Genomic DNA, 23,826 nt, shown 5'->3' on the forward strand with positions numbered 1-23,826 from the left:
GAAAGTACTGGTCTAGCGTTCTTTTGCATGAGAGAGTACTGGAGATTTACTTTGTCTAACAACTGGTTTTTATTTACAAATATGCAAGCAGAGCATAGTAAAAGCTGACAGCACAACTGCTAATCCTGCCCCAGGCGCCCCAACCAGCAGCATGGACCCCTGTGCCCCTTCCATCTGCTATACCCAAGCTCAAAGCTCTCAGGTCTTTCCACTTCTTTCTGTGGATTCAGAATGCAAAACTGCTGTTAGCTGTTTCTCTGCCCTTTCAAAACTGACAATGGTTGAATTCTGTAAGCTAAGGCCATCAAGGAACGTAAATTCCAGTATACATGGTAGGGCAGTACCTATTCTTAGGCCAACCGAAATGTCACAAAATAGTGTTCAAGATTTGACATTTTGGTTGAGCTAATAATAGTCTGGCCCTACTATGTATTTTGGATTTTTTTCTTATGGGCCAGCATGGCTACCTTTTCCCTGTTTAAGGAGCATTCAGGCTTTCTGATCCAATTCTTGGTCCCCAACAGGCAGTACCGTATTTTTCGCTCTATAAGATGCACCCGACCATAAGATGCACCTAGTTTTTGGAGGAGGAAAACAAGAAAAAAAATATTCTGAATCCCAGAAGCCAGAACAGCAAGAGGGATTGCTGCGCAGCAATCTTTTTAGGAGGGAAAAAGTGCATCTTATAGAGCAAAAAATACGGTACTTTAGACACAGATTATAGTGATAGCTCGACTCACAGCAATTAAGATCGTCCAAACTCTACTGTATATATGTTTCAGTGTGAAGATAACTTGCATGCTTTGGCTTGTGGTGTATGTGTTTCGAGGTTGTTTTGTTTTTTTGCAGAATAATAGATTTTAGAGACCAGAATAACTACTGAAATTTCACAATTGTGCCCACAATAGCTTTTTAACCCCTTTATCTTTTCTCTCAACTTTCCTAGTTCCAGGCTTTAGCCTAGGTCAGCTCCCAAACACACTGAACCTAATTGAAGAGCAGGTTGGCGAAGCAGATCGGAAGAGGCGCCACGCCAAGAAAGACGACTACAACATAGAGATTCTGCTGGCCGTGGACGATTCCGTTGTGCGATTCCATGGGAAGGAACACGTCCAGAATTACGTCCTCACCCTCATGAACATAGTGAGGCTCTCTGTTGTTTTATTTTAACTGTTACAGATGGGGACTGGAAGGGAGGGCTACATATCCACTAGTCACCTGAGTGTGGGTATCTGCTGTTTGCATCAGATGACATAGTTTCACTGTGTGAGTACACATATGTACCCTAGATGTCTGCGAGGCCGTAATGGTGCATATTGTGAAACCTTCATGTCTTATAATGGCATTTGATGTTGTGTTCGAAGGTTTGGGGCCTACCCAAGCAAAGGATAGTTGGATTGGCTCAATGGACATTTCCCTGTCAGATTCCATGGGCTGGGTGGGCGGGAAGGTGGCTGTTGAAGCAGGGAGTTGCTCAGATTCTCTACAAAGGAAATCATGACTCTTGATCAAAAAGTCTGATCAACAGTTAGTAGTCACCAACCATCAGATCCTTCTGGCACCTCAGTTACTGTTTTCATGGGTGAAAGCTTTCAGATGATGTGAAGCCCCATTTAAAACTCTGGCTATATATAATGAAATTTGTCGGAAGTGACCAGCTAAAATACGTTTTGCTTGCAGTTTTACCAGAGGTCAGACTTCAGCAAATACCAGAGCAGCTTTGGAGTGATTTCAAAAGAAGTGGTTCCCTTTTTGGAGCAGAGGTTCTATCCTAGCATCAGCAATGACAGCAGATGTCATCGTGCTGCTAGAATGGATGCTTTTAATTAATGTTTTCCAGAGAGATGAACTCCATGCCCTATTAGGGACCTGAGCATTCACCTTGGCTTGCCCCTCAGATTTATCCGCCATTTTATCCGCCAGCTGTGTTTTAGAACTACTCTGCATAAACGATGTGCTTCTACATGTGCAGAATGGTTTGTTTGCTATTGGTTCATCTATTATTATTATTATTAGTCAATTTATTAGTTGCTTGCCCTATAAAGGATCCTACAAGTGACTTACAACCATTTTAAGGGCACAAAGCGCAGCATAAAAAGAACAATACATTGTGTTAAAAATCATTCAAGAACTCGTAAAACGGACCCCGTAAAACAATAGCAAAAAAACATAAACAGGAAAAACCATCAGAATATTAAAATCGTAACTTTGTCACATGGCAAAACGTAAATGCAAAGACGTCTCGTCTCCCTATAAACTTGATGTTTTAAATGAGGTGCTTTGGAAACCCTCCCCTTTCAAGTGCACCAATTTGCTCCTTAAACGAACCCAAGTTGTAGAGAATTGAAGGGGTTTCCGCCACTCCCTGACCCTCCGCTTGCCCCTCCTGCGCAACTGGGTGTCATGCATGATGTCATTTTCCCCCAGCTTCTAGGGGACGGCATGAGAAGCTTGAAATTGTCAGGTTTAATCAAAAGCTTCATTTTCAACCCCATTTCATGCTTTATACTCAGCAGGGAACGCTTTTCACTCCGTGAATGTTCAGGATGCTGGGTTTGGGGGGGGCGGCGGCGGGGGGCAGGGAGGAGTGGAAGAGAGGCAGCTGCCTTTTCAGATGGAAAAAGGCCCATTGGAGAGCTTAATGAGATAGAAGAAAAGATCGGTAAAAAGGAGAAAACACGACCTCTGTGGGTAAGATGCAAAACGAATAGCTTGCTAAAGCATTATTTCCTTCGCCAGCCTCCAGGCAGACCCTCTTTCTCTCCTTCCTCTTTGTCCCTTCTTTTAGTTCTGACACTTTCTTTTCGCACCCTTGTCAAGTCTCCCGGCACTTGGTGAGCAACACCCACCATTTAAGGGCCTCGCCTGCTAGTTATCCATCATTGCTGGTGACCTTTGAGAGGCTTCTCTTTAGACTGGACTCCCACCGCGCCACCATGCCACTCGGGGGGGCCTCTCACTTCAAAAGGTGTTTTGGCCTAGACCGCTTCCCAAGCAGTAGTGCCTCACCCCCCACACAATTTGACAAGTCTCGCTCTCTTCTCAGTACTGTCACAATAGTCCCCAAATGTGGCTGAGGTGGAATAAAATTAAATGGATGCAAGCAAACTCCCCAGGGAGTAAGAGAACTATTTGTTTTCAATAAGTCTTGTGGGTTTTTAGCTGCCTTTTGCCTACAACCTCATGTACATCGCTGGGAGATATTTGTGGTTAAGCAGTCTATAAATCTTTCTAAATAAGTGGGAAGCCAACTTCCTTCTATTTTTTAAATGCCACACAACTGAGAACCAGATTCTTTTAGTACACTAACAGCCAACAACCATCTTAACCTCAAGGGGTTGCTTCTTCCCACACTTCTCTAGGAGGTCTCCCTGCTCCAAATATTAACTCTCAAGTCATCCACGGCACAGGAACATAGGAAGATCAGCTGCCTTATACTGAGGCAGGTCATTGGCCCATCTATCTCAGTACTGTGCATATTGATTGGTAGAAGGGTTTCTCATAGTAATCTATCCAAGCTCTATTTGGAGATCTTGGGAATAGAACCTAGAATGTTTTGCATGCACAGCATGTGCTCTTATCTCTGAGTGAAGGCCCTTCCCCAGTAATACTTCTGTGTATTCTTTCCCACAGCTTCAAGTTTCTTCCTTTGTTTGATACGGTTAGATCAGCCGGCAGAGGGGCAGGTTGGTGAGTGGCAACCAGGGCGTGATCCTCCTTATCTGGAGGAGGTATTCTTTGCTGTGAAAAGAATGCAGGAAACCTTTGTTTTAATGGGTGTTTGGAACAGTGAGCCCGAATTAATGGGGTGTTAAACCAACTGCTGATGGTTTGTGACTTGTTTTATTACTGCTTTTAGCTGCTGTGTTGTTGGATATTTTGCATTTTTAGTTGCCAGCAGGGAGGGGGGCCTTATCATTTGGTCTTTTACGAGGCTTGTGGGATGGAAAAATTTCGTGCGCTTTGGATACTTTAAATTGTCCTGCAAATGCTGAAGTCTTGTGTGCAGAGGAAGAAACCATTGCAGGAAGGAGACTTTGACGTGTGGAGTGGAAGATGGGAGGACGCCGCAGGTTAGCTCTACTCAGAAGCAGCTTGTTTCCTTCTTAAATCGGAAATAGGTTAGAGGAATGCACAGCTGAGCAGAATGCCCCCGTGCTTTTGTGGGGTGGGTGACCCGGGGGAGCAAGGCGGTGTTCAGAGTTCATCAGAAAGGAATACAAAAGGGAGCCATGCCAGCAGCTATAAATCACAGCCTGACCAAGACCACACAAATGAACACTAATCCTGTTAGTTCAAGGCAAGGCTGAAGAGGGAGAGCCTTGGTGAAGCTCTTGTCAGATTGTAAGAAGAAAGGATTTGATGAACTGGTAGCTTGGGTGAGTAGAGAGACCACAGTGTTAATGGAGAGAGAGAGCAAGGCAAGGCTTAAGGGAGAACCAAGTCTGTCTCAGAAGTCTTTTGACAGGTTTGAGATACAATACACTGTGTATTATTTTAGCCCTCAAGGGCTAAATCCTGCATGGGATATGCTCTTATATAGGGCTGCCTTGAATGGAATTGAGCTGTTTTCCTCAACTATAAACGCCCTGAGATTTTAAAGGGTTGAGCTTTTTTCAGTTGTTTGTAAGATGTATCCTAATTGCGTTTTCTTAATGGAAAACGGAAGTTCCCTATATTGAAACAGTTCTATCAACATAGGGATGAAGTGTGCCTTTTGCCCATGAGCTGTTTATGTGGAAATGAAGTCTATATTTAGGACAGGATGATGACTGGATATTCGTGTACATCTGTGTTGCCATGGATTCATTTTCCTCTTATTATTGTAAACAATATTTGTTTCTTTAGCAGCTTGGGCTGTCAATGAATCATTTAAGTTCAAGCTGTTGTGATGATATAATATAAAAAGTTGCCTTTAAAATAAAGTGTATTCCTGTTAGCGCAGTTTTAAGACTGCAATACTGTACACACCTACCATTGAACATAGGGAGCTTGCTCCTGAGTAAACAAGCTCAGGACTGCACTGTAAGAAATGTAAACCAAGTAAACGTTCAGATATATTGAACTTTATGAAAACCATTTAAAGTGCCTTATGCTGTTTGCAACATAAACATTACACTGGTTGCACAGATTTCCCCAAAAAACATTTTGTTCAGTTTTTGGGATCTCCCTAGAGTTCTATCTCTGGTCTGTGACTGTAATAAATTGATTCGTTCATTCATCTTTCTAGAATTCTGAAGATCCAAGCGTTCTTTTATAAAGAATAACGACACAAAGGAAGTTTCTAGCCTTCGTGAGTGCAATGATACACAACAAGACTGAGCACACAAAATATCAAATGGCCGAATATGAGAGGCCATGGACAGTATGTGCATATGTGTTAATTGCTTTTAAAAGCCAGCCTTATAAAAAGGCGTGGTCTCAAAATTGAATTCATGGGCACCCTAGATGGGACATGAATTTGGTGAATGTGCATAGAAGGTAAGGAAAGCCAGAAGACGAGTGAGATTCTCTAGCCACGTGAACATTCAGGTTCTTTTTAGATTCTAACTCAAACCTGAAAGAAGCTCATATGCACAGCCTTAGCATGTGTTGGAACAGAGTGGGTAGAAATTTGTGGGAGCTCTGCATTCTTTGGCTACAAAGCCCAAGGGGTGGAGTAAGAGGTGCACTTTAGCGGTAGAACAACTGCTTTGGATGCAGAAGACATACCATATTCTTCAGGTAGCGTTGGGATTGTCCCTTGTCTGAAATCCCGGAAAATCGCTGCCCATTGATGTAGACAGTACTGAGCTGGCTGGACCCAATGGTCTTACTTGGTGTAAGATAGATTCCCCATGTTCCCTGGACATTTTTGTTCATCTATTGTGTTAATGGAGTGGTTCTCAAAGAGAGTGGTGGCAAGTGTGGCGGGAAGATTCAAGGGCGACCAAAGAAACATTTAAACATTCCAGTGTAATGTAGTATAGTATAGTGCCAAAGTATTTTTTTTATTTTATTTGCAGAATATGGATAGATATCTTCTCGAAATGAGAGCAAGAGGGAATGATTCATGTTCTTATGTAGCTCTGCATTGTTTTACGGTATACTTTCTGGATGTCCCATGATCATATTATAAAGTAGTTGTGTTCATGTGTTAACAAATGAAGCACTGACAGGAGTTGTTTCTTTTTGTTTTCCAATTTTGTACTCCTTATCGATAAAAGATTAGGTGTGGCATGAGCAAATTTTTATTCTGAAAGTGTGGCCCAGGGGGAAAAGTTTGAAAACCACTGCGTTCATAAAAAGTGCAAAAGATTCCTAATCTGCAACCTTGCAGTTCTGCTTTTGTCATTGATGGTTGCTTCCATGTCCCAATGGTTACTCTTCTCCTTGCTGGTATTAATAATAATAATAATAATAATAATAATAATAATAATAATAATGATGATGATGATGATGATGATTTATTTATACCCCGCCCATCTGACTGGGTTTCCCCAGCCACTCTGGGCAGCTCCCAACAGAATATTAAAAACACGATAAAACACAAAACATTAAAAACTTCCCTAAACAGGACTGCCTTCTGATGTTTTCTGAAAGTCAGATAGTTGTTTATTTCCTTGACATCTGATGGGAGGGCGTTCCACAGGGCAGGTGCCACTACTGAGAAGGCCCTCTGCCTGGTTCACTGTATCCTCACTTCTCGCAGTGAGGGAACCGCCAGAACGGTTACGAAATATTAAGCTCACGGCACTTAAAAAGGACAAAGCTCTTTCCCCCCAGTGATCCTCTATGTGGGGCTGGAAGGTGGGGGAGGCCCTTGAGGCAGCTGTCTGTGAGTCTGCCGGGTTTTCATGAGGAGGACTCACTAGTTCCTGCCACCTTAATCTGATTAGAGGGAGAAAATCCTTCCCACCATATTCTAACAACGAGCTGGGTTCAGAACTGTAACAGTTACCATTTGGCACTAATGAGGTGGCCTGATTATCTACTGTGGCCCAAACATTGGCTTTGGAGATGCTTGGAGACCTATCCAAGAGCAATGGAAAGAATGTTACATGCAGGCACTTAGAATATATTACGCTGCTGTTAGCTTGGTTCAGTTGACATTAGTTAAAATGGCAGTCGCTGTTGTTTTTAAAAAATAAATATGAGAAACATTAAAAACAGCAACCTTGTACTGCAGAGGTGTTCAACATTTTTGGGTCCACAGCTCCCTTGACCAACTACATTCTTTCTGCAGCACCCCTGTGGGGCTCAGGAGCCCAGTTATGTCACCCCTTGCCTGCAGAGCTGGCAGCTCCTTACCCCTTTTCAAACACTCTCCCTTGTGGAGTGTTCCCTCAGCCTTCTGTCTCTCCCCCTCCTTGAGAGTCCTCTGGGCAGCTGTAGCTGCCACCTCTGGTTTCTGAGCTGCCCCACCCCTGCCCCAAAGACAGGTGCCTCCTCCCACTGCTCCACAGGGGTCTGGGAAGCAACTTCTGTCCAGCCCCAGAGGCACCATTCTCCTGGGGAGCTTGTAGCCAGGGCTCCTGCAACAAACAGCTGTGCAAGCCTTTGGGAGGCAGAGATGCAAAAGGGTATCCAAGGTGGGATGGAAGGAAAGAGGGATCGAGGCCAGTGTTGCCTGCAGCACCCCTGACCATCATTCAAGGCACCCCAGGGTGCCACGACGGACTGGTTGAAAACTACTGCTGCACTGTAAACTTGGTGATACTGGATCTTTGGAGACATCCATTTGTTCCTCTGTTATCATTAATTCTTTGCCCCAGATTAGTGGGTTTATTTTAGCATGCCCAGCTCAGATTCTCTGCAAAGGATGTTTCCCCACTGCAAAGAAGCAATCATGTTCAGGCTCTAGAACATACACTTAGCCCCACCCCTCTGCACACATCTGCACACACACCAAGATATCCCTTTCAGTCCATTGTATGGACTGGATATCTTCCTTTGGGGTCTCAAGGGAGCAATGTGTGTAAAGCAGACATAGGCAAACTCCAACCCTCCAGATGTTTGGGACTACAATTCCCATCATCCCTGACCACTGGTCCTGTTAGCTAGGGGTGATGGGAATTGTAGTCCCAAACACCTGGTGGGCCAGACTTTGCCTATGCCTTTCAAATGCACTTGTGGCCTGCTTTCCATAAAAACAAGACTTTGACTTTTTCATGAACCATATGTGAAGAAAAGAGATATCAAACCAGAGTTGGATTTTTCTCCTTCTAAACAGCTGGGTGCACGATTACGTTTTCTGTTCATCAGTTACAGCTGACTCCTTGTTCTTGGGCCTTCATATCAAACAATATCACATCACTTATCACAGAATCCCCTGCAAACATTTGTTGCACTGTTCCTTGTTCTCTGTCCTCATTCTGTAAAATATATGTGCTTCTGTCTTTCATTATCTCCCCCCCCCCCACTCTGCTATTCGTTCTTCTCAGAGATGGATCTTCCTTCCACCACAACCCTTGCTAAAGCTTTCTGGATTGTGTAGGAAAGAGAACCACGATGTACAGATTGATGGCATCATTTTTCCTCCTAGAAGGCAATGGCTGCTATGTTTTGATATAGATGTGCTGACTGCTGCATTGTGGGAGACGGAATGGTCGCTGGCCATCCTGGAAAGACTGTTCTCCCCCACCCAAACAAGTTGAATATATGTTTTTAAAGGCACAGCAGGCAGCAAAAAGAGGCAGGCCTTACCTCAAACTTTTTGGGGTGTTTCCCACCTCCCCCATTCTGAAACCAAATGTGCATTGTTTAGGCAACAAAATGCCTTAACTCGAACCATTTTCGCCCACTGCAAGTGCTGGTAGCTGAGGAGCAGCAAAGAGCTGAATTTAGAACTGGTTTAAGAGGAGACGGGTTAGGTAAAATAAGAAGCTCCTGGATTAAAAGCATACCGTATTATGTTAAAATGCAACTTAATCCCAAAGCTAGCGATATTTTCCAGACGGGGAATGCTCTGCGTGATGTGTGGCACAAGACCTTGTTTGGCAAGGAACAGATATTGGCTGCTACAGTGGAGATGAAATTGCTGCTGCCAAAGGAAGAGGGAGGAAAAAAAAAACAGAATTGGATTTTTTTGGAGGGGTTGGTGGTTTTGCGTGTGTCTTTTATGTAGCAAGCAGAGGGACATTAGAAGGATGGATTTAGCAGCTGGGTTGTAAGTTTTGTTTATTTAGCTAATTGTTTCATTGAAACAATTTGCAAGACTCTCCCAGAATTATCTTCATCCTTCCCCAAGGCACATAACTTTTATTGCCTATACAAGAGTGGAATAGAGAGAAGGAAAAGGGTCACTGCATGTCAATTGGAGATGAAGAGGTCACTTACTGTAAGTAGGAGCCTCACTTCATCAGGGACACATCACAACATGCTTCATGAGAACCTCCATAATAGCATCTTGGGGTCAGGTAATGTGCTATGAAATAAACTAAGTAGCTTGTATGCCAGGCAACCTTCCTTTTATTAAATCAGCTTAAGGTTGCATAATATTCCAGTACTTTGGCCAATCCAAGTGGCTTTGCTTCCAGGGCTAATTGACAACTGAATGTTTCATTCTGGTGCCATGGAAGCCATCTTTGAAAGTGACCCAGCAGCACGGGGCTACACGTATCTTCAGGAAATGGGAAGTACTGTTCTCAATAAGGGAGTAAGTCATAATATCTTTTTAGCATTTCCCAGTCAGTCATTGTTCAGTCATAAGATCTATTATTTTTTCTTATTCCTGTGGCATAAGGTAAGTTCTTCCTCCCCCCATCATTCTACCCTGTTCTAGCAAAATGATTTGCCTTTAATTTACTACAGTGGCACCTCGGGTTAAGAATTTAATTTGTTCTGGAGGTCCGTTCTTAACCTGAAACTGAGAGCCAGTGTGGTGTAGTGGTTAAGAGCAGTGGACTCATAATCTGGTGAACTGGGTTCGATTCCCTGCTCCTCCACATGCAGCTGCTGGGTGACCTTGGGCTAGTCACACTTCTTTGAAGTCTCTCAGCCCCACTCACCTCACAGAGTGTTTGTTGTGGGGGAGAAAGGGAAAGGAGAATGTTAGCTGCTTTGAGACTCCTTAGGGTAGTGATAAAGCGGGATATCAAATCCAAACTCTTCTTCTTAACCTGAGGTACCACTTTAGCTAATGGGGTCTCCCGCTGCTGCGTGATTTCTGTTCTCATCCTGAAGCAAAGTTCTTAACCCGAGGTACTGTTTCTGGGTTAGTGGAGTCTGTAACCTGAAGCGTCTGTAATCTGAAGTGTCTGTAACCCGAGGTACCACTGTAATTTTTTAAAAAATTGCATCTCATTTTTCCCCTCCATTTGAAAGAAAATTCTCCTGGTTAGCTGTCGAGTGTTGTTGGAGATCTTGATGGCTTTGTGACATTTTTGTTGGTTGGATTCTGCTATTAAAGCTTAAATATCTTTTCTCTCTGTGTGTGAGCTTAATCTGTTCGTTAGAAGGATTTGTGCCAAGTAGATTCATTAGTCAAATCTTTCTCAACTTACTGCAAGTGGGGATTAACGGTTTTGCTGGCTCTGGAGTGCAACTTCCCCTCCAACCTTACTTGTGTGTGACCTCCACTTTACCCCCTTTGTGTAGCGCAAAGTTTTCCCTTACCTTGGAGTGATGAATTGCCCCCGTGAAACAACACGTGAAGCTTTTCACAGGTCTGAATATCTTTGCACAGATGTAATTCGCTCAGGACTAAGCTACACATTACATAAATTGTGTGGCTCATAGCCATACCGTGGGATTTTAAAAAATAAAAACATTAACCTAGGTGCAACCCCCTCCAATTTTCATTGGAACCACAGCAAGAGGGCAGGTTTATTTCCTCCCCCTCCAGTCACGAACCTGATGAAAGTCCTGCCCTCCACTGGTGCCAATGCAGTTTGCTTTCCCCCCTAAATCCAGCTGCAGTGTTTTGAAGTGAGGGGAAATTTTCATCAAGGTCCACACCCCATCCCACCATCCCACCCCCAGGATCACAGTTGGGAAGGAAAGGGGTAAAGCTCACCTCCACATATGCTACTGTTTCTAGGAAAATTGGGCCCTAAACCGAGCAGCTAGACTGGTGACTGGGAGTGGCTGCCGAGACCATATAACACCGATCCTGAAAGACCTACATTGGCTCCCAGTATGTTTCTGAGCACAATTCAAAGTGTTGGTGCTGACCTTTAAAGCCCTAAACGGTCTTGGCCCAGGATACTTGAAGGAGCATCTCCACCCCCATCGTTCAGCCCGGACACTGAGGTCCAGCTCCGAGGGCCTTCTGGTGGTTCCCTCACTGTGAGAAGTGAAGTTACAGGGAACCAGGCAGAGGGCCTTCTCGGTGGTGGTGCCCACCCTGTGGAATGCCCTCCCACCAGGTGTCAAGGAAATAAACAACTATCTGGCTTTTAGAAGACATCTGAAGGCAGTCCTGTTCAGGGAGGTTTTTAATGTTTGATGTTTTATGATGTTTTTAATATTGTGTTGGAAGCCGCCCAGGTTGGCTTGGGAAACCCAGCCAGATAGGCTGGGTATAAATAAATAAAAAATTATTATTATTATTACTTGTACCTGGGATTAAATTTCCAAAGCTCCTGATGTGGTTGCTAGCCACACAGTTAACGTAATTTGCATTTTGATGCTTGGTTGCACTGTTTTCAGAGGTACTGTTTTCTCCCTTGTTTCAGCTGCTCAATGCTCAGCCCAGACCTGGTGGGACCTGGTGCAGAGGGGGACTTGATGGGACCCACTGCAGCTTCCAGACAGTCCTTGTCAAAATCAATACCCCAAAGGGCCAGTAACCCCCAGATAATGCTAGATCACGTCTGGGGTAGAATTTGGCAGTACCCTCAACCATTTCTTTAAAAAACAAAAACAAAAAACAACTCTCCGTATTTATTCTATGCCATTGCTTTAACCATTTGCCCTTGTCATGGTTCCAACCAATATCTGGCTTCCAACTTGCTGTTTTGCAAGAGGAAACTTAAACATGGTTAATAAGAAAGCCACTTCAAACCAAGCTTGTCTTGCTTTGAAGGCAATATGTAATCATGAGTTAGGTAGTTAATGTATATGTTAAGCGTTGTTTCTCAGTGGAACCTGATTAGAAATGTATTTTCAGAACAGATGGACAGTGCCCATGATGATGGTGGAGTTAATAACATTGGTGTGTCCTTCTGATCAATGGCTCTTGGAGACCTTCTAAATGTCCCTCTTTCCGTGTGTCCATTGCACTGATCCTGCTTACCCAACACCTACATGTCATGTGAGGATTTTGACTAATGCAGAGACCCATCGATGGTATGACTTCATTCCTTGAGGCCCACCTGCAAGTTCCAGTCCTTGCCTCCAAAACGAAACTTCCTTTTGGTCCTTGGCAGACTACAGTCTTAGGAGACTCGCTGGTGGTTCTTCGTCCACCTCTTTGTGTGTAGATAAATTTGTTTCTCTCTCATGTTGTTGAAACCGTGACTCAGAATTAGAATGAGAAAGGGCTTTCCCTTGCTTTTGAGAAACCTCACTTCCGTTGTCAGGAGCTTGGAAGTGCTGGATGCACAAACTGTCTCAAAAGCCCCGAGAGTGATGTTTCCACACCATCTGTTTCCATGCTGTCTGGCCCTTTTAAAAATAAAAGGAGCAGTTCTTTGTTACATGCAGATGTTGCCTTGCTACCTGCGTCTACATATAGCAGCAGATATATTAAATCTCCCCTCCTAGCAGTAAAAAAATCTCATCTGGGTGGAATAGGAACAAGTGTACAACTTGTTGCTGCCAGCACAAACAGCTCTGCTCTTCCACTTAGAGCTGGCTTGACCACACTCCAGAACACTTTGCGATCTCTCTCTCTCTGCATAACTATCTCTCCCATTAACTGGGAGAAGAATAGGCATAGATTGGTTTCGCCCACCCAACTCCGCTTCAGGCTGAATTCAGATGGTGTGCATGTACAACAAATGACTTAACCCCTTGGAGAGGTGAGGAAAGAAATTTGCTTAACAATTCTGAGCAAGACAAAGTTCTTCCACTTGGCAGTTGACTTGTGTTTGCTTTGCTTAATGTTTAAAGGCACATAGTTTTGCACTCTCTCTCTCCTGTCTTCCCTCTCATTCAGTCCTCATTCTTTCCCCCTTTCCTTGACTTGGGCTGAGGCCAACCCATTTTCTTGAGGTTTTGTTTGTGAGCTGCCAAAGTCATGCTGAAGGCACTTCAGGTCAGCTCTGCCTGGTTCAGAGACGAGCTGGCATGCTCACTGCTAGTGAAATATTTGGTAGTGACATTCCCGCTCCACATACAGACAATAAATTTGTATCTCCAAGGCAAGGAGGTTGCTCGTATGCTTTTTCTGCTAATAGTTATTACTGATTGTAGCCAGACTCATTGTGCTAACGCTTTCTATTGCTAAGTATCCGATTTTATTCAGCAGGATTCTTATCTCTCTCTCTATAACTATGTGCAAGGGGTAGGCAATGCGATGCCCTTCTGATGTTGCTAGACTACAACTCTTCTCTTCCCAGACAATTTGCCATATGGCTGGGGCTGATGGGAACTGGAGTCCGACAACATCTGCTGCAGGGTAGCTACTGAAGGATTCACATGCCTTAGGAACTGCTTCCTGCCTATCTTCTGCTGCAGCCTCCAACCCTAACCCAGAAAGATGTCAGCAGAGCTGTCAACTACCCGCATGCTGCTTTAAGGCACACCTGTTAGCATCTAGGTACAGACAGCAGTTGGCTGCTTAATGCCAGCTTTGTCAGTGCTAGTCCTTTGGATGAAGAAGAGATGGAGAGTCTAGATTCCGTCCCTCCCTCCAAATCACAACTGGTCCTGTCTCAGCCGATACAGCTGGCCATCTGCTCGGAGTTGCACACACAGTTCCCAATCCAGTGCCAGGAACAGTTTCTGCAGGAACAGTGTGTGCAGTCCCAGTTTCTGATGCAGTGATCCAGCACTGGGACTCATGCACCCTTTTTGTCCATGCATTTTCCATTCTAGGAAGCAAGGAGTGCATATGCATCATCTTCTCTGGATCTGTGCATCTGTATTATTATTTGTGCATCTGTATTATTATTATTATTATTATTATTATTATTATTATTATATTTATACCCCACCCATCTGACTGAGTTTCCCCAGCCACTCTGGACAGCTTACAGAATTGTACCGAGGTAGTGGTTGTTACACCATTTATGTACTCAGAGGCACTTCCTTTGATATGGATGAGTTTGGCTAAGGTAGCATAGGAAATGGAGCCCTTCCTAGGTTTTGAAGACCTTTCAGCAAGAGGACTGCTAGAGCCTGAACTTTATTCTAGATTTTTTTATATTGATACGTACTGAGGGGGTGTGGAAGATTGTGGTTCTGGGTTTCCGCTTTGTGCAAACTTTTTCAACCATCAAAATGCATCCAGTTCACATATTTATTCATAGTTTGGGAAATTATGATAGTGTACAGGGAAAATATCTCTGTCTCAGATACTTGGAAAATATTTAAATCCTCTTGTTTGCTTGCTGGTTATTAAGCGTGACTCCTTTCCCAAAAATAGAAAACCCCATTTCTGTTTTACATATGATATGGTAGTAAATAATGATATCATGTAGTCTTGGAAGGAAAAAAAAATCCTACTAAATTGGGCCAGTTTAGAACTCTCTGTTGTCTGTTTGCATTTAGACAGCTAAGGGAACAGACTGGGAGGAGGTCCTACAGGGCATGTGTATTACCTCAGTGTTGTCTAAGGAGGACCTGATCTGTGCTCAGCAACTGAAGTGTAGGCTTCATTTGCCCAGTGTGTGTTGCTTGCCCCTCAGCCATGGCTATAGGCCCCAGAACATTTTTTAAGGTCAATTGTGGAAAAGGGGGATGGGGGTTTGAGGAGTCCACATGAAACATTTTACGGGGTGGTGGATTAGCCAGCATTACTGTAGGAGCAACTGATCTGTGCCCCCCTGTGTGGCAAAGAGTGGGGCAATAGGGTAATAATTGATGTAGGGAAATAATTTACGTATGTGTATGTGAGAAGAGAAGGGACGCAGGTGGCACTGTGGGTTAAACCACAGAGCCTAGGACTTGCTGATCAGAAGGTCGGTGGTTCGAATCCCCGCGACAGGGTGAGCTCCGGTTGCTCGGTCCCTGCTCCTGCCAACCTAGCAGTTTGAAAGCATGTCAAAGTGCAAGTAGATAAATAGGTACCGCTCCGGTGGGAAGGTAAACGGCGTTTCTGTGCGCTTCTCTGGTTCACCAGAAGCGGCTTAGTCATGCTGGCCACATGACCCAGAAGCTGTCTGCGGACAAACGCCGGCTCCCTCGGCCCATAGAGCGAGATGAGTGCCGCAACCCTAGAGTCGGTCACGACTGGACCTAATGGTCAGGGGTACCTTTACCTTTACCTTATGTGAGAAGAGAGGGAAAGATTTCTCCCCTTTCTCATCCATTCCACCAGCTGTTTATAGAGTGATGGGGTTGAGGGGTGGTTCGGGAACCTGATTCATGTTCCTTTGGACTTTTCCCTCCAAAATGACTAGTAGACATCCAGTTTCTCTGTGAGGTGCAAATGTGTTCGGATGTGAACGTTTTCCTTTTAGCTGGATGAATTCCACCCACTCTTTGGCCATTCGTTGAATCTGCTGAATGTTTGCAGGATGTTTCATGGCTGATGAACTCCTAGTGGGAAATCCAGCTGTTCTCAGTTCCACTTGGTGATATCATCACCACCATCTAGCTTTCTGTCTTTATTTGAACATTTTGTTTATTCAAGATTGGTCTTTTATGGTAAAAGAAGATGTTCCTTCAGCACCTGGCACTGTAGCAGAGGGGCAGAACAGGAAAAGAGGGGAAATTATTAGCAAAGTTTACACATTGCTACTGAGAATATTTCCCCCCCAGTGTATTTGTTTGTTAAATATTTATCTCCTGCTACATCTCGACTTCCTTTTCTGTAGAAGACAGCAATCCCTCCTTCTCTTCTGTAGCAATTTCCTTCTGTAGAAGACAGCAATCTTTCAGAAACATTTTCATGGGTGTTTTGAGATAGGCAACAAGGGAATGAAGTCTAGCACAGGGAGGGCTAATCTTTATTGCACAAATTCTTAATGCATGGGTAGTCGGGGCAAGTTCTCTTTCAACTCGGGAGTAGCCAATGTGTTGTCCTCCAGAGGGTGTTGAGCTACAACTCCCATCAGCCCTTGCCATTGACCATGCTGGATGGGTCTGGTCAGAGCTGGAATCCAACAATCTTTGGGGAGGGCACAGCCTTGACTATCTCTGCTCTAATATAACAGGTTTTCCCTCTTCCAGTGATGTTAATGGAAGGTTATTCTCACCTTTCTCCCTTCGCAATTCCCACAGCGCATGCTAGGTTCCTGCTTACAAATGGAGGACTCCTATAGAGACATACTAAATGTATATCAGGTTAGGGAAGAAGAGGCAGGGAGGGCAGTGAAAGAAGCAGAAAGAGGAAAGAGCTTTGGTGAGGCGGCATACAAGTCATTCCGTGTTTATTCAGCATTTGATCCAGGATCGATGGCAGGAATTTGTTTGCATGTGTGTGAGTGTGAAAAGTGGAAAGATGTAAACCACCACGTAAATTTCTATTGGAAGGTGATACAAAAATTTGTGTTTGTGTAAGTAAGTGAATAAAGACTGGGCCCTATTTGTATCTCATATGCATAAAATGTTTCTTGGATAATATTTTCACAATGCGCCCTTTATTTGCATCAGTGTGTCCCAAGCTTGTGTCTCCAGCTGCTTTTGGACTACAATTCCCACCATCCTCAATCACTGGTCTTGCTAGCTAGGGGTGATGGGAGCTGTAGGCCAGAAACAGCTGGAGACCTAAGCTTGGGAAACACTGGTCTACATTACCCTTTCTGCTGTGCAAGATGCCACTTTGCGTGACACCATTGGTGGATAAGCCATTATTATTATTATTATTATTATTAGTATTAGTAGTAGTAGTAGTAGTAGTAGTAGTAGTAGTAGTAGAAATAAATTTATAACCTGCCCTTCTTCCCACACGAGCCCATTATAGGGTGATTTCTTTATTGGTATTTATGTGCCAAAGCAGCCTTATGTGTCTTTGCGTAGCAAGATACCAACCTACCATGTCCTGAGAGGGGAAAAACACTTAATATCTTTCCAGCCTAGGGTGGCCTCTTTGCTGCTGCCTCATTTCTTCTATTAGTTTCTCTCACAAAGGCCCCAGTCACCCTCCTTACAACTACATTCAGACCAAGGGAAACCAGGTTAAAACCGCAACTCCTCTTGAAATCCTCAGGTAGAAATGGGGGTTACTTTGTACAAAAGTAGAGCTGAGGTTGTAGGTAAGAATCACTGTGCTGCTTTGAGGATGAACAAGGTAAGGGTTGAAGGATGCTTCATACTCAGAACGTGATGCATACTTTTTAACCCATGGCTTTTTTTTTGTATTCCCTCCCCCTCCCCCGGCTCCCTAGGTAGATGAAATTTACCACGATGAATCATTGGGGGTCCACATCAACATTGTTCTGGTTAGAATGATCATGGTGGGATACAGACAGGTAAGATAATAGTAGCTTTTCTTTCTAATGTAATATATGTGCAGGCCTGTGTTTTAGGCAGAGGAAGTTTTCAAACCAGTTTACATGGTTTTTCTGCACTAGCTGTTCTCTAATTGGCCAAGTGTTAACATCCCTCGTGCCAGAAATAATGGGGTATACAGTGGTGCAGAACCTTTGGCCATACAGGTGTTATTGGACTGCAGTACCCATCAGCTTCAGCCAGCATGGCCAGTGGTCAAGGATGATGGGAGATGTAGTCCAACAACTTCTGGAGGGCCAAAGATTCCCTAGTCCTGCTCTGCTGGGTGGATTATAAGAGACTGTGGGCATTGGGGAGGTGGTAGAGAGAGGGCAGTAGAGAGAACAACAACAGATTTAACAGAAATCTGTACTTTCAGAGAACTGGCATGTTGTAGCCTTGGAGGAACATATCACTTCAGGCCACATGTAGGGGATCTAATGTGTTGGCTGTTATCCATATTCTTAAAAATAGAAAGTAGAGGAGAAGACTGAGCAAACGTAGGGCTCAGATGCTAGGGAAAGGCTTGATAAACGTGGAGATGGCTTGTCAGTCTTTTAATTGATCTCCTTCATTTTCTGTTCATCCATCTAAGTCAAGGTTGGCTAGTCCTTTTTAGGCCAAAGGCTGCATAGATAGCCAGCCCCCTCTTTGAGGGCCATATGGGTGTGGCCAATGCATACTTGCACATACGCACTCGTGCACACACACACACATCTGCTCATTTGTTTACTCATCACACCTATAGGCCACCTACAGCATATGCATCACCCATGAAGAACTCAAAACACACACACATCATATTTGCAGCTGAGGGCTTTCCTGAGTAAAAAGCAGTTACTGCCCCTCTGCACTGCAGCCCTGGAATGGCGATGGTCAGTTGCTTTTTGCTCGTCACAGGCTGAGAGTTTTTATCTCCCCATCTCAGCTTTAAGAGCTATAACACTGACGTTGGGAGATAATGCTGTGGCTTCCAGGATTTGGCCCACAGGATAGCTGCCTGTTATGTACTGAGTTGAATAGGATCCAAACTGCAGCAGTCTGATTGGTCCTAGAACAATAGGATTCAGAATGCAGCAGTCTGATTGGTCCTAGAACAATGCAGCAGTATGATTGGTTGGCAGGAACCACCCAATCATGCTCCAGATATAAGTGAATCCACAACCTGATTGGCTTACAGTAGAATTCCAGAATGAGCCAATCATGTGCAGCCCATTGTGTAAATAATGTATATAAAGCAGATACTTTGAGGGGACATTCATTCATTCCTCCTCACCACTATGAGCTGAATAAAGAGCATGAAATCACTTTGCGACTCTGAATATATTTCACTGCCTAAATGTTAAAGGGAGTTGTCTCCACGGAACAGCATGTTTTGAGTTGTTTTACGGGGTTTTGTCACTCATGGAAGAATGCCTTTTTAGGTCTCCATTTATTTTTGAGCTGCTGACTCATTATGAGAAGGCAAATTTCCAATCAGCTGCAAGCCTCACGCCGTATTTCTGACTCAAGAGTATGATTTTTGAACTAGAGTTTCTGAAACAGACTTTATGAAGCCCCACTTTAAATTCTGGCCAGGCTCACTCATCCTGAATGAATTTCTCATTTCCTCATTTCCTGTAGTCGATCAGTTTAATAGAGCGAGGGAACCCATCTCGGAGCCTGGAGCAGGTCTGCCGCTGGGCCCATTCTCAGCAGCGCTCGGACCCAGAACACGCAGAATACCACGACCATGCTGTGTTCCTCACCAGGCAAGACTTTGGTCCCGCAGGTATGCAAGGTACTGTATTTATCTCGATCAGGTATGTGCCGTTTGGTGGACACAGGAGAGAGCCTTCCAGTTCAAAAGCATTGTCTGATGACCTTCTGAAGAGCTTTTCCTTTACTGATTGCCCTTAAAGTTTTAAAAAAAGGCTTACAAAAGTTGGGATTTTAGGAGGAAAGATGGAAGACAGACATAAGTATAGTTCATCCTTTTGAATTGTTTGTGCATGTTTCCATGCATGCATAGAGATGGCACTAATTCACACTTGCACCATTCTCTAACCAACCTGGCTAAATGCAACCCCTTAGTTATGCAGTGTGACCTTCTGGGTGCTTGATTATCCCCTTGCCACCCAATTTTTGTATTCTTGGTCAAGGATCAAAAGTGGGTTTATTGAGCCTCTATTAGCTATGGGATTTTACATGACTTGACTGATGACAAGCTGTGCCCGTCTGCACTACATTCAAGAATTTAGAACAACAAGCTCAAACTGCAGTCTTAAGAGAGCACTTAAAGGAAGGGTAGTACAGCAAACTATATCTGCAAAGAGGTTTTCAAAATCACGTGAATGTAGAGCCTGGAATGGAGGGGTGGGCGGGCTTGCAGAGGAGGAGCCCCAGAGGGGATACGTAATCCTTTTTTTGTGACTGGCATTCCAGAGTTCTTCTCTGGAAGTGCCACTCCCACAAGTTGATCTCCTCTGCATTCTGGTCCTGGAGTCTGTCTTACAGGTGTGGGTGGGTGTTTTTTTTTAATGGGGGATTTGAAGGAGGAAACTGGTGGTTGAGGAAGGGGATTACTTCCCTTGCAGTTTCTCCTCCACAAATTCAATCTGCCCTGCATTGGCATAATGAGAGGTAGGTGTGTTGGGAAGCTCATTTGCCCCCTTCTAACATGTGGCTTTGCCCTAGAGCAGGCATAGGCAAACTCCGTCCTCCAGATGTTTTTGGCCTACAACTCCCATGATCCCTAGCTAGCAGGACCAGTGGTCAGGGATGATGGGAATTGTAGTCCCAAAAACATCTAGAGGACCGATTTTGTTTATGCCTGCCCTAGAGGGTGGAGGGAAAGGGGGAAGGATTTTGCACACAAAACACATCATTGGGTTTGATAAGAGTTCAGCGTGTGATTTCCAAATTCTAGGTTCCTGTAAGGCAAGGTAAAACTATAGACTGTTTTAACTCCATGCCTTTGTATTTGTGCTTGTGCAATCTGAGATTTATTTTTTTTTGTAGAAGAAAAATAATTTGGAATAGCAAAGCGACTGAAACTTGGCCTAAAAATATGTGTTCATATTTGGCTGGTGTTTTTGCTGTAAGCAAAAGAAGTGAGGTATTTGAAAAGAATCTTAAGTATTAGCCTATGTTGCTGCTTTCCCCGCCCCAAGAACAAAGTTTCTGCAACTGTGACAAGTCAACATTTGTTCCTTGTCTGCAATGCGTTTGAGTCCAGTAAACAACACCTAACTTGGACTTCTAACTCTCCTGTCTTCAGAGGAACTTCTTCTTCCACAGAAGTTCTTACTCATTGAAGGGTTTATTTCAGTTATTCCAGGAAGACTATTAAATTCAGATGGCTCCAGTTCTGATGGTTGTTTGAGAAATAGACTTTTAGAAATAGAGCAAATTGCAATTAATTCACTGTGTCCGTTGCAGTCTTTATCTTCATGTTCATTAACATTTAGCATGAGTGAACTCCAAAATATTAGAATGATGAAATTAATGAATCGAGTTATGCTCAGATTGTAAAAACCATTTCGACAAAATAATTTTCAACAACCAACGGTTGCCTTTCAAGTGTTATAAGCAGAATTCACGAATGCGAACGTTTTAAAAAATAAATTCTACAGTGTTACATCTTCCCCTCCAAATTTATATGAAGGCAGGTCTATGTTTCGTCATCATGAAATATAACTGAATAGTGATTAGAAAATGATCCTTTAGATGCACTTCATTTCAAATCCTTATTTGCAGTGGAAGTGACCTTGGAGTTCTGTGTCCAGGTTGTTGTAATGTCAGACCTGTGCGATTGAAACTACTGTTCCATGTCAGAAGTACCCAACTGGCAACCAATACCATCCACATAGAATTATAGGGCTGAAAGGGACCTTAAAAGTCACAAAGTGCAACCCTGTGTTCAGTGCAGGATAGCCAAAGCTGAAGCATACCTCCTCACTCCTCCTGTACATCTCCCACACAGGTTTTTGGGATATTTTGCAAGTTGCTTTCCTAGGGCTACTTCTGCTTTCATAATAAAATAGTTGCCTGCCAAATTGCAGAGAGGGTAGTGAACCCTGTTTAGTTCTCCCTCGCCAATCAGCTTAAAAGGCAAATAGTAAAGGTAAAGGGACCCCTGACCATTAGGTCCAGTCGTGGCCAACTCTGGGGTTGCGGCGCTCATCTCGCTTTACTGGCCGAGGGAGCCAGCGTACAGCTTCTGGGCCATGTGGCCAGCATGACTAAGCCGCTTCTGGCGATCCAGAGCAGCACACGGAAACACTGTTTACCTTCCCGCCAGAGCGGTACCTATTGATCTACTTGCACTTTGAGGTGCTTTCGAACGTCTAGGTTGGCAGGAGCAGGGACTGAGCAACAGGAGCTCACCCCGTCGCGGGGATTCGAACTGCCGACTTTCTGATCGGCAAGCCCTAGGCTCTGTGGTTTAACCCACAGCACCACCTGCGTCCCTTAAAAAGGCAAATAAACCTAGACTAATTGGTCTGTAATCTGACAGGCTTCATTCACTTCTGTCTAAAGGGGGGGGGGGAGTTAGAGCTATTTGGGGCAATATGGTAGGACATGCTTTTGGGTGAGAAAGCCCAGGGGGTGTACGTGGTTTTCAATAAAACGCTTTCCTAAGCATGACAGCTATTGTTGTGATGGAGAGTGTGAGGGATTCTTAAATGAGAGTGTGACTTATATTTTCCTCTTATATTTTCCTCTCGTTTTATTACCCTTAGTACAGTTCCACCCAACCGTTTAGTTTATAAATACATTTCAGCACGGTCACATTTGCGCTTATAAAGCCCAATGCCTCATCCATTCATTTTAATTCTTCTGCTTCCACTGGGTATCTCTGGAATGAACACCATGGGAAGATCTCGCCCAGCGCACTGAGGTCAGGGCAAGTCTCAAGCTCCTTGGGGGTGGGGTGGACGGGGGGTGGACGCAGCAACTCCATAATGTTTCGGCTCAGCACAGGGATACGAGCCAAGAGAGGTAGTCAGCAAAACTGAAACGGTAATTAAAGTGCGCACGCTGGTGGCCCGCCTTCTCAAAAGGGGTCTAACGTTGATCCTGCTAAAACCATTTGCTTTAATGGAAGCTGCTCTGGGCCTTTAAACCTAATAGCTATGCAGTGCATTGTAAATGAAAGATCAAAGTTACAAAGGTGGCCATTCATGACTTTGGCAGGGGTCCCTGACTTTCCAGTTCCATTTGGCAAGCATGCCTGCTTTAAAATGCTGAGGCCTCTGTTTGTGCAGAAAGTAGTGCTCGGGGTTGTGTGTGGTAGGTTTTTTAAAAAAAAATCATGGGAAAGAGACATTTCTGCCCCCTGCCCCATAGCTGTTTATGTGAAGTTTCTATGGCAAAAGTAGTTCGATAACAGCCACCCTGTGGAAGCGTTTTGTGTTGGTTTTGTGTTGTTTTTTGCATGCCACAGTGGAAATCATAGGCTCATCGAATATTATAACTGTAGCGTTGGAAGGAACCCCATGGGTCATCTAGTCCAGCCCCCTGCAGTGCAGGAAACTTTTTGCCCAGCTTGAGGATCAACCCCACAACCCTGAGATTTAAGAGTCTCATGCTTGACCAGCGTTGCTAAATGTTATAATTGGATCATATCAATGCTCTGCATTGTGCCAGTGCTATTCCTTTTGTCTTCATTCTGCGTTGAATCCATTTGTGGGGATAATAGCCCACTTGACACGGGGTTGGGCAGGAAAAAAGGTATAAATTCTCCTCCTGCCTCCAGAAGGAAACAGGGCAAAAGTGAATGGCGGTGCTACCTGAAAGCACAATCTGATTGGTCAAGGAGCATTGCCATTAAGCCATGGAAAGAGTGAGGAATGTAAAGTGTCACACACACAGAGAGATATGTTAAATTCAGTCCTTGGCAATAGAAGCCGAGATGACTTCACTGGAAATGAAGTCTGTACCCTGCTGGCTGCTCTCCAAACACTTGGCCAGCTGAGGTATGTGGCAAAGTCTTTTTGGTTTCTGCTTCTTCCTTGGTAGTGTTTATTTCACCCTCTTTGTGCCGTAGAACAGCCGGCATTTCTGTTGAGTTTTTCCTGTCTCTTGACTATGTGATCCAGTGCAGAATAAGAGGATAATGACTTGTCACTGATAAGTTTTTTTTTTTTAAAAAAAAGCACAGATTCTGTGAATGTAGCTGTTGCCTCTTGAGAGAAGCTGTAACGTCACTAAATGAGGGTCGAACCATTTTTCTCAGGGGCCAGCAAATTTCAGGATTGTGGGATCTATTCTTAAACAAAACAAAACAAAACAAAACACCAGAGCCCCAAAATCTACCTGTCC

The 23,826-nt window shown here is 44.1% G+C and overlaps 1 protein-coding gene across 5 annotated transcripts in view; it reads left to right on the forward strand.

The window, feature by feature from the left end:
* The window catches only part of ADAMTS14 (ADAM metallopeptidase with thrombospondin type 1 motif 14), a 71,830-nt gene that overhangs the window by 21,072 nt on the left and 26,932 nt on the right, over positions 1-23,826 (forward strand). For 3 of the 5 annotated variants that reach the window (XR_014548140.1, XM_083614067.1, XM_083614065.1), the window contains exons 4-6: positions 947-1,143; positions 17,418-17,501; positions 19,144-19,300. Coding sequence is in view for 4 of the 5 variants with exons in the window: in XM_083614067.1 (XP_083470193.1) it covers positions 947-1,143; positions 17,418-17,501; positions 19,144-19,300 (438 nt within the window). In the remaining variant the exon portion in view is untranslated. The remainder of the gene's footprint in view (positions 1-946; positions 1,144-17,417; positions 17,502-19,143; positions 19,301-23,826) is intronic. The other 2 variants (XM_083614068.1, XM_083614066.1) reach the window with 1 other exon arrangement.

The sequence above is a fragment of the Podarcis filfolensis genome, assembly GCF_964270895.1.
Source record: "Podarcis filfolensis genome assembly, chromosome: 5".
Classification (NCBI taxonomy): domain Eukaryota; kingdom Metazoa; phylum Chordata; class Lepidosauria; order Squamata; family Lacertidae; genus Podarcis; species Podarcis filfolensis.